At 33.7% G+C, this 19112-nt stretch overlaps 1 protein-coding gene across 1 annotated transcript in view; it reads left to right on the top strand.

Moving 5' to 3' along the window:
- LOC111155291 (semaphorin 3C) overlaps positions 1-19112 on the top strand; it is a 175584-nt gene that overhangs the window by 1276 nt on the left and 155196 nt on the right. Inside the window, exon 2 of the mRNA XM_022515431.1 lies at positions 1049-1189. Coding sequence (XP_022371139.1) covers positions 1087-1189 — 103 coding nt within the window. The 5' untranslated portion in view covers positions 1049-1086. The remainder of the gene's footprint in view (positions 1-1048; positions 1190-19112) is intronic.

Below are 19112 nucleotides of genomic sequence, written 5' to 3'. Positions count from 1 at the left end.
AATAATGTTAAGATTTTAATATTAAAAGACACATAATAGTGAAGATGAGAATTATTGTAACCTGTAAAAATAAATTTCTAGATTAAACTCTGTCATTTTATTGTATAATTACATCAGACTCAAAATTAAATGATTTCTTTCATGGTCTTGGGTTTATTTTGCATATTGTGGCCAGTGGAGCTGCTGTGACTCTAGTTACCCATTACCTGATCTTCCTTGGTATTCAGACATTAGTTAATAGCATGTATCAATGTTATAGCTACAGTCTCAAAAGGTAATGCTTTTCTCTCTGATTTATCTTTTGGAATTTTGACAGCCTGCTTTCTAGTTGATTTATTTTAAATATGCATTGAGGGATACATAGTTCACTGGATTGTTCACCACTAAGTCATTGGTTTGAATTTGGCACTAGTCCATGGTTACCTCATCTGCATCATTTAACAGCTGCATGATCATCTGTATAAATTGTCAGATAACTAATTTGAGTGATTTCAGTGGTCAAGGATTGAGCACACATATATTTATGTGTAAAAACATCATCTCAGATGATTACTCCAAAAGAGCTAATGAGGATGGAAGTGAGTGGGTGCACGTGAATGTTCATGTGGCATTTTCCTGCTACTACTATATTTATGGTAGGAAGAGAAGTTTTCATCCACTAATACATATTGGTACCATTCTCAAGTCTTTTAAAGTTCAGTGATTGTTAGAAGATCAACTTTAAATATTGGGTTTTTCTTTGGGAACCAATACCTTTTTCCTGGCTGCTTTGTTCTGCTTTAATATTAGCATTATTTGTTGGAAGAGCAAGCAGTTTCTTTTCTCCCAAAGACTTCCAGATACAAATGAATCAAATCCAAATTTTCACATCTAAGAAGCAAAGAGCACCTCCTACTGTTTGCATGACTGTCAAAGTTCAGATATGTCTTCTGTGAATAAGGTGCTCTGTCTAGATTGCTGTTTTTGTGTGTTATCTCTGAGTATGTGCACAGGTGTGCTCCTAAAATGTAAAATGAAATATGACAAACTTGTTACCTCTCTTTTAAAGGTATTTTCCCTTGGATACTAACTTGCAAATCTGAAGATATGGCATTCCGGGCAGTTTTCATGTTGGTTGGAGTATTTGTTTGTTCTATCTGTGTAAAAGGATCGTCTCAGCCCCAAGCAAGAGTTTATTTAACGTTTGATGGTAAGAAAGTTGATAAATACTGTGGGAAAATGTCATTTGAAAACTTTTTTAATATTTCACATTCAGATCCAAATATTAATACTAAATTAAAGATAGTAAAATATCGACTATTGATTAATTTTGAAAATATTTACTGGACTGCTTTTTTGGATGACATGGCTATTTGAAATTATTGGTTCATAGAAAAGCCCTCTATTGTATTTGTCGATGAAAATGCTTGAAATATTTTCTTCCTGTTTTGAAGTATCTACTTTCTAGTCACCTGGTGTTTGAGAAGCACCCGCTGTGTGCTAATCCTTATCAGCAGAGAGGTCTATGTAGGCTTAATTATTTAAAAATTTTCTTAATAAATTTTGGTCTTACCCTCCAAATTGGTTCCTCCATGTGTTGTTCTAATGGTGCTCCTTCCATTTCCAAAAGGAGGAGTTCCTGAGATTGGCAAAATCTCCTAATTAATTGAAAAGGATCTAAAAGAATAGTTGGAAATATGTTTTTAATTGCTGTTGTGTACAGATATTATCTTCAGAAGCTTAGGAAAATGGATGTGATTTCAAATTTGCTCAAACATAAAAGGTGTAAGACCCTCTGAGGGAATGGTTTGCCAAATGTATGCATGAGTTTTAATCTAAATAATTCAAACAACTTCCAGATGGATGACTTTGGTCAGTCCATGCTAATTGGACAAGAATAAGAAAAGGATCAAGAAGATCATCTTGCCAATCAGGGTTATTTAGTTTATTACTTTATTACTTTTTTCAACTTTTTGTATAAACCTTAGTGTCATTGAGCATATTTTTATTTTACTTGAGAAACAGTATACTCTCAGACCTTTCCATAGCATGTCTTTGAAAAGCTTTATTATCTTGAATTTCAAAGAGCAGATGACTGACACTTATCAGTCAAATGGGTATCTTTTTTCTTTCTTTCCCAGACCCTTGGAAGTGTCTTTTTTTTTTTTTTTTTAATTACTATAACATCAGTCTACTTATACCTTTTCTTTCAAGTTGAGAACTAGGAAATATCTAATCAAACAAAAAATAAAAGCATTAGGTGGTAGTGCAATTTTTCTCTTCTATATTTCTCTCAATATACATAGGAAGATGGAGTGGTCTCATAGATTCATTATCTAAACTTGTTCTGTTACATCAAAACTAACCAAAAATTTTTTTACCCCAAACTTAACTCAAAATGTGTAAATTTCAAAAACAAGTATGTCACCAGAGATAATCCATCAAGTCCATTATTTGAAAACTTTACAGTTTATCTTTTATAGAGGAAATTAAGTAGTATAAAATTTTTTTTAAAGATTTTATTTATTTATTTGACAGACAGAGATCACAAGTAGGCAGAGAGTCAGTCAGAGAGAGAGAGGGAGGAGGAAGCAGGCTTTCCGCTGAGCAGAGAGCCCCATGGGGGGCTTGATCCCAGGACCCTGAGATCATGACCTGAGCTGAAGGCAGAGGCTTTAACCCACTCTGCCACCCAAGCACCCCTAAGTAGTATAAATTTTTAAAACCAAACTTCAGTACTAAGTGGGACAGTAACTGCTGTGTATAAAGTGACTAGAAGTTACGATGGGCTTTTTAAAATACTCCATGTTTAATGCTCTCAAACTCAAAACAGATTCTTGCAGAATAAGACTTACCTTAATTTATAACATATGTAGAATACAGCATGATAAGATAAGCTATTGATCTGAGAGTTCTATAATATTTTATTCTTTCTAGGAAATAATCAAACAGAATATCACATAATTTGTTTTAAAGAGATATATCAACAGGGAGAACAAATAATGAAATTCCATAATTTCTAAATTAATACAAAAAATTCCTACAGTAAACTATATTTTAGGCATAGTATCATAGAAAAAATTCCTTGGACAAAACAGTTGTTAAAATGTATAAATTTTAATCATTAATTCATAATCATTTTGTTCAGGTGCCTTTTCCAAATTTCTTATTATTTTAAGTTTCTCATTGATTTTATGATGACTTTTCTGTGTATCACAATGAGTAACTACATTTCTTCCAAAATTATTTACTCTTAACATTAAAATATAGAACTTTTACAGAGTTGACACATATATAACTATATATTAAAATATATATGATATATACTTCTTTCATTTCTTTCAAAATTTGTCACTATTTTTCAGCCAAAATTTATGAGTTGGAAAATGATTCTGAAGAAATTAAAATAATATCAGCTTATATCACACAGAGGTCATTTGCCTCTTTATATTCTCTCATAATTACCTTGCCTCCTAACTCTTTTGTCTTGAATTCTTTTCCTTCACTATTACTCGGTCTTCTGCCAGTCTCTTTCTGTATGGGACTTCAGAAGAATCCTCTAAGTCTTGTCTTACAGTCCAATTAACAATCGAAGTCAATTTAAAAATGTGTGAAACAAGAGAGCTCTTCTCCTTTCCAAGTTTTATCCCTTCTTCTTGTGGTAGAGTGATGGACTGATAACATTTGGGAAACAATGATTTACAGATTTGCCTTCTCTATTGATCTAGTGCAAGGTCAACCAGATGGTCATCAGTCCTCTGGGAGAATGTACTTCAGATGTTATTAATTAGTTACATTTGTATCAGTTAAATCTTGAATGTTAAAGAACTGTGATTCCTATTAAATGCTACATTTTATAATTGTTATCATTCTAATTTTTATGCCAAATAGCTTTTCAAATAAATATAAGGTTCATGCAAAGACTTTTTGATTAAGTTGAATTTTTATTAAGAAAAAATCCAGTTTGACAGAATCATATTTCATAGCATTATTGTAATTGTATTTTTTTTTTTCCCTCAGAAAATCTTTGGAATCTATAAGGATCATAAGGAAAGTCAAGGCTACTTATGTACAATAGACAAATTTGTGCTGCTTGTTAATATACAAGGGAAAGCATTGTTGAGATGATTTTGCCTTTATCCAGTAGGGATTTTAGCACGTAGTATTTTGCAAAGCCAGAAGTAAATACTGTACAGTGTGATAATAGGTATCAGTTGCACATCATTTTATAAAAATTCTTTGAGCTTGAGAAAAATGGAAATACTGTCTCTATTTTAAAAGATATAAAATGTGATTCTAAGTTAAATGTGTTAAGTATTGTTTCTGTTTTAAAATGAGGCAGATTCTTAAAATAAGATTATTTTTTCACTTAGTAATTCAGATTGTGAATCTTAAGATATGCAAGTTATTGACATGAAGTTTTTTCTAGTATTACCTTACTATCCTCACTATGTCTGTAGGATCTGTAGTAATGTTCTTTACTTCATTTATGGAATTGATAATTTGTGTCTACTTCCTTTATGTTCTGACTGATCCATGTGGAGATGAACTTTTTCCCTTTTTATTGATCTTTTTAAAAATCAGCTTTGGTTTTGTTATTTTTATTATTATTATTATTCTGTCTAATATTTCTTTGGTATATGCTCTAAAATGAAATTGTCTTATTTCTTCTTGCTTTGTGTTTAGTTTGCTCTTCTTTTGGGAAATTCTTTTTTTTTTTTTTTTTTTTTTTTAAAGATTTTATTTATTTATTTGTCAGAGAGAGAGAGAGAGAGGGAGAGAGAGTGAGCACAGGCAGACAGAATGGCAGGCAGAGGCAGAGGGAGAAGCAGGCTCCCTGACGAGCAAGGAGCCTGATGTGGGACTCGATCCCAGGACGCTGGGATCATGACCTGAGCCGAAGGCAGCTGCTTAACCAACTGAGCCACCCAGGCGTCCCTTCTTTTTGGAAATTCTTAACATGGAAACATAGGTCACTGATTAGAGAACTTTTTTCCTAATATAACCAGTTATGCTACAAATTTCCCTTGGTACACTGTGTAGCAGTGTTCTGCATATGTTGATAAAATGTGTTCTGATTTTCAGTCAGTTCAAAATGTCTTCTAATTGCTCCCCTTATTTTTTATTTTACTCACAAGTTATTTAGAAATATGTTGTGTAATTTGAGGATATTTGTTTTTTATATATCTTTATGTTGTGGGTCTTTGACTCAGTCTCTTGTTGTCAAAGAACATACATAATATACCTCAGGTTCTCTAAAAAACTATTAAAACTTGTTTTATGGCACTGACTATAGCCTACAAAGAAAATAATGTATATTCTGTTTTTGTCACATTGAATGTTTTATTAATGCCAATTAGATTCAATCAGTTGATGGTTTGTTATGTTTTCTATATCCTTACTGATTTTCTTTCTACTTGTTCCTTCAATTACTGACAGAAGAAAATGAATCTCCAACTATAATTATGGATTTGTCTATTTCTTTTTTCAGATCTATCAGTTTTTACTTCATTTTTTAAAATTTCTATTATTAGATACTGACATATCCCTGATTATTCCTGGTAATAATTAGAGTTCTAAAATGTATTTTTGTCTGTATATAATACTTCTACCTTTTTTGTATAATGGAAAATACCAACAAAATTTTAGTTATAATTAGAGGAAAAATGTTTGTCATCATTCTAGTGGCCTCTAGAAAGTTTTTATTAAAATAATAGGACTGTGTTTAAACATATATTTTTGATGTATGTGAAAGTGTGAGCATTTGAATGCTGTGAGAACAGTGTTTACATGGAATATCAGGATTTTCAAACTTTGGTTCTTCACTAATTAACTCTGAAACTTTGTCAGGACCTTTGTTCTCCCAAACAGTTAATTGGGGGGCTAACTTAACTCTAAGACCCCTTAGTAACCAAATTTATAAGATGTCTAAGCTTAGTTTTACTTTATAATATCATCTCCTTTGAGGAAGTGTTCTACAATAATTCCTTTCAATGCTTTCAAAAACATTTTGTAGGAAGGACCCGGGCAAGGGAGAGAACAAAACTAAACAAACAATTTTTAAAAATTCATGAATTTGGAAGTCATATAGAGCTGTTTTTAAATCATAGTTCCCTGCTACTTTCTGGAGATGCTACATTGGGGTACTTAATCTTTCTAATCTAGAATTTTATCATCTATAGAATGAGAATAACACAGAACTCTTTTTAAAATGAAATGAATTAAATTTGTAAATTGTGTCGTGTAGTATATAGTATATGTCTTATTAAAATACACAAAGACTTACATTAGAGTTAGTATTTATAAATTCCTTTAGGGTAAAACTATGGTCTTTTTTACTATAATTACTTCCCCTCCACTTAGTGTGGAGACTGCCACTTGCTATTTTTCAATAAATGTTGAATTAATGTACATTTTGATACTTCTAACCACTCTACCTTCCCAACTAATAGAGCCTTAGTACTCTACATCAGTCTTTCATCATGAATCTTGGTTAATTTAAAACAATGAACAGTTACTAGGTAGATCCAAAATTTCTTCATCTTAGCATTAAGATACAAGTACCGTGAGAGAATGATTTTTGTTACTTTTTGCACAGATAGCTTTAGACTCGTATCCTGGTACATAGCTGATGGTCAAATATTTTCTATTTCCCAACTTTTTCCATGTTATACACTAGAGATTCAACATAGTCTGGGAATTCAACTTTTATATTTACTCTTTCCAGTTAATTCTCAAATCTCTTTATCTATTTCTTCTCTAAAAGACATTTCATCTCTATAAATTTTAGATGTTTTCTTTCAGAGAGTTTTTTGTGTGTTTTGATTGGAAGCCTAGTTTTCTATATTAAAGGGAAGAGACCTCATACTTCCACAGGGCCTTGACTGGTGACCTGTCAGGAATGTTGCCTTAATCCTTAATATTGTTGGCATCTATATATGCTAGTGTGTCTAGCATGTCTAGATATGTCTAGACTTTTAAAGTAATGCACAAATGCATTATTTAAGATTCTATTTTTTTAAAGTCCAGTTTTTCATGATAAACTTGAACTTAGTAAGAACCCTACCTACTTAGTTTACTTCTTATGATTATCATGGCACAGTGCATGGCTCGAAATTTTAGACAACTATTTGCCACTCTTGGGACATTTAAGAATACCATAAAACATCAGGAATGTGGAGGGCATGTAGGATAATTTCTGATCCACTTCTGTACCATGACATGAAATATATCTGTATAAATATACCCATAAAATAAAATACAAATATAAATATATTCCTATAAATACCAAACATAGGTCATAAACATACTCCTAAAGTAATGGCTGTTAAATAGTATATTAGAGTTTTTCCCCCTTTTCCTTTGTTGAGTAAATTGAAATTTACTGAGGAATACTTGGTCTTTGGAATACATTTTCTGTACAGAAATGAATAGATCCTAAAGTTTATTTTAATTAAGATTTTTTTTTTATTTAGTTGATCTTATATGAACTAAAGAGTATTATTAAGTTACTGACAGCAAAATTTCTTGCTTGTTTATGTGTAAGATTGGATATCAACTCTAATTCAGGAGTTAACTTATCCAAAATTAAATAGTAGTTCCACCTCTGTTACCTTAAAGGCAATAATAATTCAGCCATGAACATGTTTTATCTGTCCAGTACAAACCTCTAAGATGTCAGACTTTTTTTTTTTAAGTAATCCTGATAAATTCTGGATTATCATTTATATTTGCTTGGTTTTCGATCTAGAAACATAATATCCTGAAATAAAGAAGTAGGATATTCCCACATCCCTCGTCACTTTTCTCTTAGGTAAACAAGCCTGGGACACACACACACACACACACACACCCCAAACCAAAATACAATAAAGAAGTAGGATGCACTCAGTATCCCATAGGCTTCAAAAAGCCTGTATATCATTTTACCAAACAGGCAGTAGTCTGGTTCTATTTCAAGTTTTCCTTTGGTTCAAAACTCTTGAGTTATCAAGGTGGCCGTGGAAATATATAAGGCACTTACAGAGCCACGAAAACTCAAAAATAAATTCGCCAATAGTTAGATGCCTTGCAGAGAAGTCAATTATTTGTGATTGCTAATAATTCTTTGCTTGTGTTCACTAGAACAGTAAAGAGTCCCTACTGCTAAACTGCCCCCCACTCCATTGAAGCCTGCGACTAATCACCTTAAACTCAAAAGGAAAATGACAGTTAAAAGATTGAAACTTTATAATGATTTCTACCATTTGGATACATTTTTTCCTTACCTTATATTTGCCAATTTTCTGACTCAGGGTTGAGTTTTACATTTACATGTGTATGATGGTGGCTTAAAAACATAAAAATGTCAGTTTGAGTTCTATTGAGAAGCAAGTATATGAAGTGTAGAGACTAAGCTTGCATAGGATTATCAGTTCTTTCAGTGATTTACTTTGTGATTCTTTTTTACCTTCTTTCGGTGCTCAATTTTCATTAATAAAATTGTCAAAGTCTCCAGGTCATCGATAGTATATAAATGAAAGATGATGGAATTTTACAAAACATCTTTTATCTTTTAATATCTGCCTCATTTGACAAGAAGCTTAATTAAACGACAAATAAAAGGACCCCTGTGAACTAGTGAGCTTAACCTGAAAGCTGATGAATTGTTGTTGGACAATAAACTCAAAATAATAAATTGTCTCTTTATGGACTCTGGTAGCATTAACATTACAAGGCACATTTGTTGAAGACAGTTTCTCTTATGGTTGCCCAAGAGAAAAAAAATAAAGCCAATTGTTCTTGATTTCTCCATTAATCTTGGAGAAAGCTCATTCAGGTTGTATTGAATCTTCTGAAATATTTAGTTCTTGGGAAAATCTGTGTTGATGCAGTTTATTTTAATTCCCCTTCTGATAGTTTCACTTAAATGTCAGTTAAACATCTTTAAGAACACCTGCATATTTAATAAAATCAAACTCACAAGGCATGCTGCTGTGAGTAAGAAATTCTGCATTCTTCCCCCTGTGAGAGTGTTTTTGAAATCAGGAAGGGATTGATGAATACAAGTGTGAGTAGGACATCACCTAAATCATAAAGACTTTTAAGTAGAGTAGCACTAAATTGTGATATAAAGAACCAGTTGAAACTGTTATACTGAGAACAGAAGATGAGAAGAAATTGCTAAGAAATTTTGTATGTCTGTTTTTCCCTATAATATATATTGGTATAGGATTCTAGTAGTCCAAATAAAACAAATCTCTTTCATAGTCTTGAATTAGAGAGTTTAAGTAGAGTAAGGAAAGTCTCTTGAGAAGTATTAGGATAGAAATATGTTACAATGATGTGTTCTTTTAAAGATTTTGGATAAAAGTTGAAAATTCTTATTTTCCTCTCATAAAAAGAGTAATTCTTGCTCTCGGTGAGTTTTGTCAAATTCCAGTAAGCTTAGTTCTGTTGCCAAAAGATGATGCTGTGATGTTAAGCCATTTCTAAAGGTACAGGGTTCCTGCAACTACAAACAAGGATGGGATGCTCCAGTGATATGCTATTAAAAGAGTGAGCTTTTGTTCTGTGTTTTTTCAGTCATCTCACCAAAGCACTTCCCTAAAAAAAGTGTGTCTATTCCATGATTATCCATAGATATGTATAAACAGTTATGATTTTATACATTACTCATTGCTCACCATGATAAATGTAGTCACCATTTGTCACCATAAAATTTTATTACAGTATTATTTAGTATATTCCCTATGTTGTACTTTTCATTTCTGTAACTTGTTTGTTTTATAACTGGAAGTTTGTACCTCTTAATCTCCTTCACCTGTTCTGCCCATCCCCCCCACCTTCCTCTTCTCTTGGAACCACCAGTTCTTTGTATTTACCAGTTTTTTGTTTGTTTGTTCATTTGTTTTGTTTTATAGATTCCATATGTAAGTGAAATAATATGGCATTTGTCTTTTTCTGACTTACTTCACTTAGAATAATGCCCTCTAAGTCTATCCATGTTATTGTAAATTATAAGATTTCATTCCTTTTTATGGCTAAGTAATGGTCCCGTGTGTGTGTGCGCACGCACGTGTGTGTGTGTGTGTGTGTGTGTACTACAGCTTCTTTATCCTTTCATTTATTGATGGACACTTATGTAACCTCCATATTTTGGTTATTGCAAATAATGTTGTAATAAACATAGGGGTGCTGGTATCTTTTCAAATTAGTGTTTTTGTTTTCTTTGGGTAAATACCCAGAAATGGAATTCCTGGGTCAAATGATATTTCTATTTTTTTAATTTTTTGAGGACACTCCATACTGTTTTCCTAAAGGCTGCCCCAGTTTTCAATCCTGCCAACAGTACACGAAGCTTCCCTTTCCTCCACATCCTTGGCAAGACCTGTTACTTCTTGTCTTTCTGATACTAGCCATTCTGACAGGTATGAGGTAATAGCTTATTATAATTTTGGTTTGTATTTCTGTGATGATTAAGTAATGTTGAGCATCTTTTCATGTGTTTTAGACCATCTCTTTGTCTTTGGAGAAAGGTCTGTCCAGGGTCTCTGCTCATTTTTCATTGAATTGGGGGGTTTTTTGGTGTTGAGTTGTTTAAATTCTTTATATATTTTGAATATTAAGCTCTTATTGGATATGTCAGTTGCAAACATATGCTCCCCCACAGTAGATTGCCTTTTCATTTTGTTGATGGTTTCCTTCATTGTGCAAAAGCTTTTGAGTTTGATATGGCCCTCATTGTCTATTTTCGTTTTTGTTTCCCCTGCCTGAGGAGAAAGATCCAGAAAAATATTGTTAAGACTGATGTCCAAGAGATTACTGCCCATGTTTTCTTCTAGGAGTTTTATGGTTTCAGGTCTCACATCTAGTCCTTAATCCATCCTGAGTTTATTCTTGTATGTGGTGTAAGACAGTGGTCTACTGTCATTCTTTTGCATGTGGCTGTCTGATTTTTCCCAACACCATTTATTGAAGATATTGTCTTTTCCCTATTGTATATTCTTGCTTCCTTTGCACAGATTAATTGACCATATAAGTGGGTTTATTTTCTCACTCTCTGTCATGTTCCATTGATCTATGTGTCTATTTTTGTGCCAGTACCATACTCTCTGTTTTGAAATCTGGGTTGTGATACCTCTAATTTTGTTCTTCCTTTTCAAGACTTCTCTTGTTATTCAGGGTCTTTTGAGGTTCCATACAAATTTTAGGATTATTTGTTTTAGTTTGGTGAAAAATACTGTTGGTATCTGATAAGGGATTACATTGAATCTGCGGATTGCTTTAGATAGCTTATTTTAAATTTGTTTATAGATTGATCAAATATTTTGATGTTATTCATATATATAGATTAAAAATATATGTTACATACCTTTCTTTGCAATTTTGATTTTGAAGAACATACTTAGAACTAAAGATAGGCATTTTTCCATTCTTCTTAGATGTATGATATTTTGTCTTCTGTTTTTTCAAAGTACTTCTGATAATTTATTTGTATTTGTTATAATAATCACTAACATTAATATTGCCTTTGTGCCAGGCTTTATTTTTAATTCTCTAAACAAGACTGTGAATTAGGTACTATTTTTATCCTCATAAAATGGAGAATCCAAGAAAGTCACTTGCCTGAGGTCACAGGGATGGGAAAGGACACACACACACACAAAAACACAGCAATCAGACTCCAGAGCCAGAGCCATTTCAGTAGATGCTACTAGAATTAGTTTTAAGACTCACAAAATCACAGTTAAACTCACATTATCATGTTAAAGGTGTCACAATAGACTTCTTCTTTTTCTTTTAGAATATCCTTCCTTCCTGAAAATAAAGGAAATAAAATTCACTCTCTATACCATCCCTAAGTACCCCTTCAATTCTGGATTCATTAAGGTGAGGATAAGGGAATTACTCCTATGGAATGTTCTTCTTTCATTGCAGTAGATAAGGTCTTCCTTTGTGGCTAAGGGAGCAAGTACGAGCTAAGACAAAGGATAGCTATAGGAAAATTTATTATTCATTCCCTTTAGCTAACCGTGCAAATTTATCAGAGTAGTGTCTTCATAAGTTCAATAAAACCTACATTTTCTCTTAAAGAAAAAAATAAAAAAATAAAAAAATAAAAAATAATAATAAAAAAATTTAAAAAATGTTCTTTTTTATGGATACCATTGCAGCATCCACTAAAGAGAGCACTGAGATATGTTCCATTTTTCCATTTCCTCAATATCTTTTATGTGACAAGGTATAAGAAACTATCATTTTGGTTTTAGTTCCATTACTGTCAAAAATAGTATAGATATATATTGAGATAGAGAGCTGTGAGCTTTGGGCAATTTCCAGAACCCTTTTGCCTTCTGTACTTTCATTTATATGTTCCTGAGGACCACTGTTGCTAATGAAAACAAATTTAAAAGCAAGGAACGGAAAAGTTAGACATTTTCTGACACAGACTATGAGTTGGCAAGAAGGGCACATAAAAGGCAGAGCTAAGTGCTGAGCTGTGTGCTATTTTAGGGCAGTGCTCTCCCCGAAACAATGTGCTGAGCTATAAAAGATGGCAAGTTCATCCTACATTTCCAAGGTGCATGCTTCTCCAAAGCTATCACTTCAGTCTTCCCTCCTTATTAAGTGGGAATTAACTGCCTTTGAGAACTCTGTAGTGAAATGTTACTGTTGCAGAGTGCTTTTCACTTTTTGGAGGATTTCCATTTTTATGTCATTTATTACAGAATGCCTATGAAGTTGTTAGGCGTGAAGGCCCAGAGAGGGTAAGGACTTCCAGCCCATTGGTGACAGAGGCACGACTGGAGGAAATGGTATAAGAAGAGAAATGTTAATTATAGCTGTGCTTGTAGAGAATTCTGCAAATGTGTATTATAAAATCTTCAGAAATACCAAGCCATTAATAGGAATTTTAACAGATTTGCCTCATGTGATTTGCTTCCCAAAGTATGTGCAACACTGCACCCTTAACATTCCCTAAATTTTCAATTAACTACTGTTTTTTAGCAATAATTTGTGGATTATTATGTCAAATTTTAAATATATTTTAACACTGTATTAGAAACATTTCTGAGTTTTCTGAGGAAAGAGTGAGGCTATACATAAAGTCAAAAATTCATATTTTTATTTGTGTCTAATTCATGTAAGTTAATGAACATACTTTCTTTGTCTTGCCTTTCTCAAATTATAACTCCCATAAGTCAAGAGTTTTGATTGTTGTGCTGTGTACATCAGGATACCATTTTCCTCTTTGTCAACACCTAGAATAGAATATTCTACTCTGTTCATTTATGTATTGTCTTAGAAGGAAAACAATCATTAATCTTATGTCCTAGTTTGAAGTGATGTCATTGAAAATGCCTAGTATTCTTGCCTTTCTCAATTTTAGCACTTGCTAGCATTTAAGATTCTAGATTAAAAAGTATGAAATATTCTACCTAATTAATTCCTAATTTACTATCTCACTGAAATGATTTCCTTAGAAAAAATGAACAAGTACCAGAGTTTCAATATAAGATTATTCATATTTAATCTTCTATAATGTAATGGCTAATGTCAAGTCTCTAGTCTCTATGGACTTGATAAACCAAAGAATCAAAGTAATATAATTTTGCAACAGATAATTGCTATTCCTCTAAGAAGAGGGTCAGACTACTGAGCTCATAAAAACAAAACAAAATAAAACACGTTGATTCTCTGCAGGAGTAATAGCACTAAACAGTTGCTGAATTCTTTCAAGAAAAATATCTTATTTCCTTAGCATGGAGTTTCATGTTCTAAAGATAGAATCAGTTATGGAGAGGGGATGTATATCTGAGTAAAAATAAATGTACTATCTATACACACACATACATACATACATACACACACGTATGCCGCGAGTAAAGATCTATTGTGTTTTGCTACTGATTAAGTCTTTCCTGAGCATATACTGTCTTGTAAATGCATAAAACAAAAGTTGAGAAGTCAGGAAAAAAGCTATTGTATAACTGGTATCATTTTTAATGTATGATTTATGCTTTCTTATGTTAAGTTTCAAATACCACAAATTTATACTTACACAATAATGTGGTGATTAGTTTGGCAAACACTGTAGTTCTTAACGTATTACTGCAACACAGGTATACATAGAGTAACAGCTCAGGGCAAGTGAGCTGAGGAGCAGAGGAAGAAACTCTAATGACTTCTGTCTTTGAGCCTTGCCTCCTTCCCATCACTGACAGTTAGTAATGGTGAGAACAAAAGGATTCGCTGACCCTGCCCGAAGAAGGTAATCCATGGTTACTACAGATAACAGGAACCGGAACCTACAGGGAATGAATGGGGCAAATCATATGCACATATACCATAAATATCTAAATCGGCTCCCTATGCTTGCTGCCTTTACAGCCAGTGAAGTCTAGCTGCCCAGGTTGCTCATGTTACTATAGTTAGCATGAATTGCCAAGGAATTAGCAGATTTCCAATTATAGCATATGAAACATAATCTTTTTTTACATACTTTGTTTTCTAAAATCTTGATTTCACAAAATTTAGCTTAGAAAAGACGTTATCTCTTTTGTAAATAGACATCATTTTGTACAAACTGTGTGAGGTGCACCAAACTGGCACTTCATTCATTACTGAAATTTGATAGTGCACACGAGTCTGAAAATTTTAAGACCGCACTAGCAAAATTAGAAACCGAGAGTAAAGGGAGTCCAGTACCCTAGTATTCCTGACCTTCCTTCTTTGGCTCAGGTAGAGGGGGTATGTGTGGCCACGGTCCTCTCAAGTGTAAGAGACCTTTACGTGTAAAAACACAATTCCAGCAGAACTGTCATTCTTAACACAGGGACCTTTTGTGTAATGAATAAGTGAACAGTACCAAAGTGATTATAAAATGGACTTGTATAAACGAAATAACATTTGTATTGAATTTCATTACGAAATTAAAGTTATGTCTGTAGGTATTCAAATCGTCAATAGACTGCCTTGAAAAACTTTCAATGAAAGAACTTAAGATGATGACCAGGCATGGAGAAATTCTGATAATATGATCCAGTGAATATTTTGGAGCTCTTTTTATAACTTTCCAACCTCTTAAATACACAGTAGTTGTTATGCAAGCAAAAACAAAAACCTCATGGCTTAAGTTATTCCTTGGTTTGAAAAGACTTACTGGATAATTTATTTTGGGTTACTTGCCAATAAGAGCTTTAAACATTCTCTAAACATTATCAACCTAGCTCTGTATTTACATGTAACTGTTATTATGTAATAATGATGCAAACAGTGGGGAGCAATTGGAATCTCATTGGTATCCCATACAAATCTGGCTTTAAATAGAAGCACTCTTTCTGCCATCAAAAACTTCCAACTTTTGCCGGTCCATCCAGCTAGATTGTTGCTACATAAATTCAGACTCATGAGCTTTTTTTTTCTTCCTTTTCCCTGAACAGTTAATACTCACAGCATTCCAAGAGACCAGAACATTAAGCAGGAATAAAACAATGAGTGTATTGTCATCACCAAAAGGAACATTTTGAATTTTATTAGAAGAAACCAATTAAAATGTTACTTTCAAGCACAGGGCTTGGCATGGCTTCAGAAAGTTACTTCCTGGAATCGGGCAGGGGTTTAGATGGCACAGAGAGAAGATCTTTAGCTTAACATCTTGACAGCTTTAATGCACATGCAACTGGGATTTTTCTCTGTACGCTGATTCTCTTAAAAGCATGCTTCCTGCCACTGTTCAACATAATTGCATCAATTCCATTTTCCATTAGTACTCAAAACCTGCTGATATGACTGGAGTTGTAAAATCTTTGTGTGAAAATCTAATTATGCATCTTTTTTTTTTTTTTTCCCTGGAGGATCTTATAATGCATATGTTGTATGCAGTTGTATGTTTCTTTATTTTGATATCTAAAGTAGGATAAGCAAAGAGATCTTTATGCCAGTATTTTATACTTTGGTTATTCATTTAATTGTATCAATAATAGTGGTGTAAACAATTTTCTATTGAGGGAGGAAGAGAACATTCAATAGGCTATATTTTGTTGAAGAAAGAGCAGTTATTGCTTTGCTGTAGAATAATAAAATATGCTCATTTCAGGTGAAAGGGAAGGATTGCTTCTCCTCATTTATGCCTATAAAAGCTATATCTTTTTAGTAATTTATTTATTTTCAGCAGTTTGCCTTTATAGAATCTTGTATGAAATTATTCACAAAATGGTGAAAGCCGCAGAGCCCAGGTGCTGATGGAATGTGTAGCAGGAATTGAGTTAAAGGTGGTGGCCTAGTGTTAAGATATGTCATTCACTTATGCTTCGGAAATGAAATTCAGTACCTTCAGCACTTAGGTGAAGTGATCTTTAAAACAAATAACCATCTTTGGTTTCCAATTTTTACAATAAATATTTTATACTAAAATAGAGTTTTAAAACCTTTACAAAAATTGCTTCTGGGTTAAAAAAAAAAAAAAGTTGGGTTTTTTTTTTTTTTTAGAACTAAAGATAAATTTGATGAGGTCCCTTAATAGCTTAGATCTTTTTCGAGGTATACAAGTAAATCTATATTAAGTGCCAACAGTACAAATTATGTTCACCTTAAAGTGAAAGCTGGGAAATCTGCTTAGAATTGATCGTTGGCAAATTATGGGTCAATATGAGAAAAAGCTTTTAGGCTTTTATAAATAATGTTGTGTCCATCTGTTTCTTATTCCTTTGTTCCCCATTCATCCTCCCTACTTTAGATAGATTCCATTAATACATCATTTCAGTTAAAAAAAAAAAAAAAAAGACCCAATGAACTGCACTGAATTCCAGGAATATTTTAGAGTACCCACCTCGTGCAATGTTGTTTGCTACAGCTTTCAGTATAAAAAGAAGTATGGCATGAATCCTCTCCGTGGTGACCACCCATTCTAGTCAGCAGGATACGCCATCTACATAAACAAGTGTTACACCAGGCACACCCGGCTATAAAAGAGGCACAAACAATACATAGAAGAGGTCAGTTTTGAAATAAAAACATTATCTTAAATTGGTTTAGAATATTGGCTTTAAACGCATTGTGGGCATTAATCATTCTGCTTACAGGGATTAGAGTTTTCATCATGGCTAGAAACTAGATTGAGAGGGGAGTTCAGTTGGAATGCCAAAGAGGAGGTATTTGCACTTGAGGAGAGGTCTCCAAGCCTCTGAGGCAAAGCACTTTTGCTGGGTTTTCTTTTCTTTTGTCTTGTTTTATTTACCTCCAGATTCCCCTTAGTGTCTGTAACTATGCAGAATCATTATCTCTACCTGATCAGTTGACAAACAGCTTGACTCCAGTTTGCCAAATTGTCTTTAATGCCCTGCATTAAAAATCCTAAACTGTATATAGTGGGGGTAGGGATGGGGAACAGGTTTTATCCTCTCCATTTCTTGATTTCCAAATTTCTCCTTTGCTCACTCTCCAGAGCAAGTGCTCTTACTATCTCTACTCTCTCTCCTTCTCCCCTTCCCTCCTTCTCCTCCCCGCCCCCCCACAATCTCAGCCATATTTGAGGGATAGAATGAAGGACCCAGACCAGAGGTTCAAGATAATTAGATCTTCAGAAATATCTTCCATGCCCCAAAATGAATTCCATACCAGAGGTCGTGCTTTCTCTGAGCTTTCATTCCCATCAGCAGTTTGCCACTCCATCATCATAAGTCTATAAGACAGAAAAAATTAAGCCAGGGGAAAAAAAAAATCAGCAATTCTGAGTTTTGGGAATCATGGCTTAGGTTAAACCTAAGACCTCAGAACAGTGATTCTCAACACTGGCTACACATTAGAGTCATCTGGGAGCTTTAAAATCCTGATGCCCAGACCACACCCAGAGCAATTGAGTCAGTTTATCTAGTGATGAGGCATAGAAACTCATGTTTTTAAACTTCCAGACAATTCCAGTCTGCAGTCATGTTAGGAATCACTGTCCCAAATCCCTAAAGTTCAGTTTCTATGAGAGAACATGAAATCTCCCAGGAATTTTTAAAAATGAAAGAGGGCTGTAGACAGCCTGTTGCTCTAATGGTATCCAAGATAGTGCTAAACAGTAAATTTTAGCTCCTTTACTCAACAATTAAGATTTTCAGTGCCAGAGAAATCATCGTTAGTGTAGCCATAATGAGCTTGAGGGTTGACAACCTATTAAGAATGAACAGATAACAAGGCGCCTGGGTGGCTCTGTTGTTAAGGCTGCCTTCAGCTCCGGTCATGATCCCGGGGTGCTGGGATCAAGCCCCACATCAGGCTCCCTGCTCATCAGGAAGCCTTCTTCTCCCTCTCCAACTCCCCCTCCTTGTGTTCTCTCTCTCGCTGTCTCTCTCTCTGTCAAATAAATAAGTACAATCTTTAAAAAAAAAAAAAAAGTGTGAACAGATATCCTTCATTTCTATGTGAAATGTGAAGATCTGTTTCAAAGCCACAACCTAGAAAATTGTGTTCTACTTATATTTCCTTTATATTTTGAAATGTAGGGACATTTGACATCTCACCAAGGTTCTTGATAACCTAAGCTAGGTCTTGATTTATGTTACATCACTGGTCATAGAGTATGCTGCTAAGAAGATTAAATAAAGTTTTGTGTAATGGATATGCTCTCCTAGACAATTTCATTTGTATGTGCTTTGTGTCACCCTCCAGAAGGTGAAGAGCTTACAGATAGTGGTAGAGGTAGGGAGAGGTGTAAGAAAAGGAAGCTTTCTTCTCAGGAAAAAAAAAATGTGTCACCTATGGCAGTGGGAACACATTCTGTTCTTTTTTCCTATATCCTTCTTTTCCAGGCTCTTCAATGAGCATAGATGCTATTATATTTGCATTAGTGATGAAGAGTACTGGAGGGGAGCCGAAGTAGGTCAGTGAATCAAACTCTGTCTAGCTCTGAGTTCCAGGATCATGAAGAGCCAATGATTCAGAGACCTTTCTTAATAAATACACTTTTAACCTTCTTCTTAGTGAATTATGTTGGTTTAGGTCTCTGGGCTTAGTAGTGTCATCCTATTATTGCCGTGGGGGCAGAAAAGATATGGCTTTTATTAGCTTATGAAACGTATCTGCATACTTAACAAATCAGAAGATTTCTGGAGTAAAATACCATGTGTAAGGGTAATGAGAGAGAAATTTTAAAAGCCATGTTA

Source organism: Enhydra lutris, unplaced genomic scaffold, assembly GCF_002288905.1.
Source record: "Enhydra lutris kenyoni isolate GAN:26980312 unplaced genomic scaffold, ASM228890v2 scaffoldscaffold40, whole genome shotgun sequence".
Taxonomy (NCBI): Eukaryota; Metazoa; Chordata; class Mammalia; order Carnivora; family Mustelidae; genus Enhydra; species Enhydra lutris.
The sequence above is the reverse complement of the archived record's forward strand: the minus strand, read 5'-3'. Positions and strand labels throughout refer to the sequence as shown.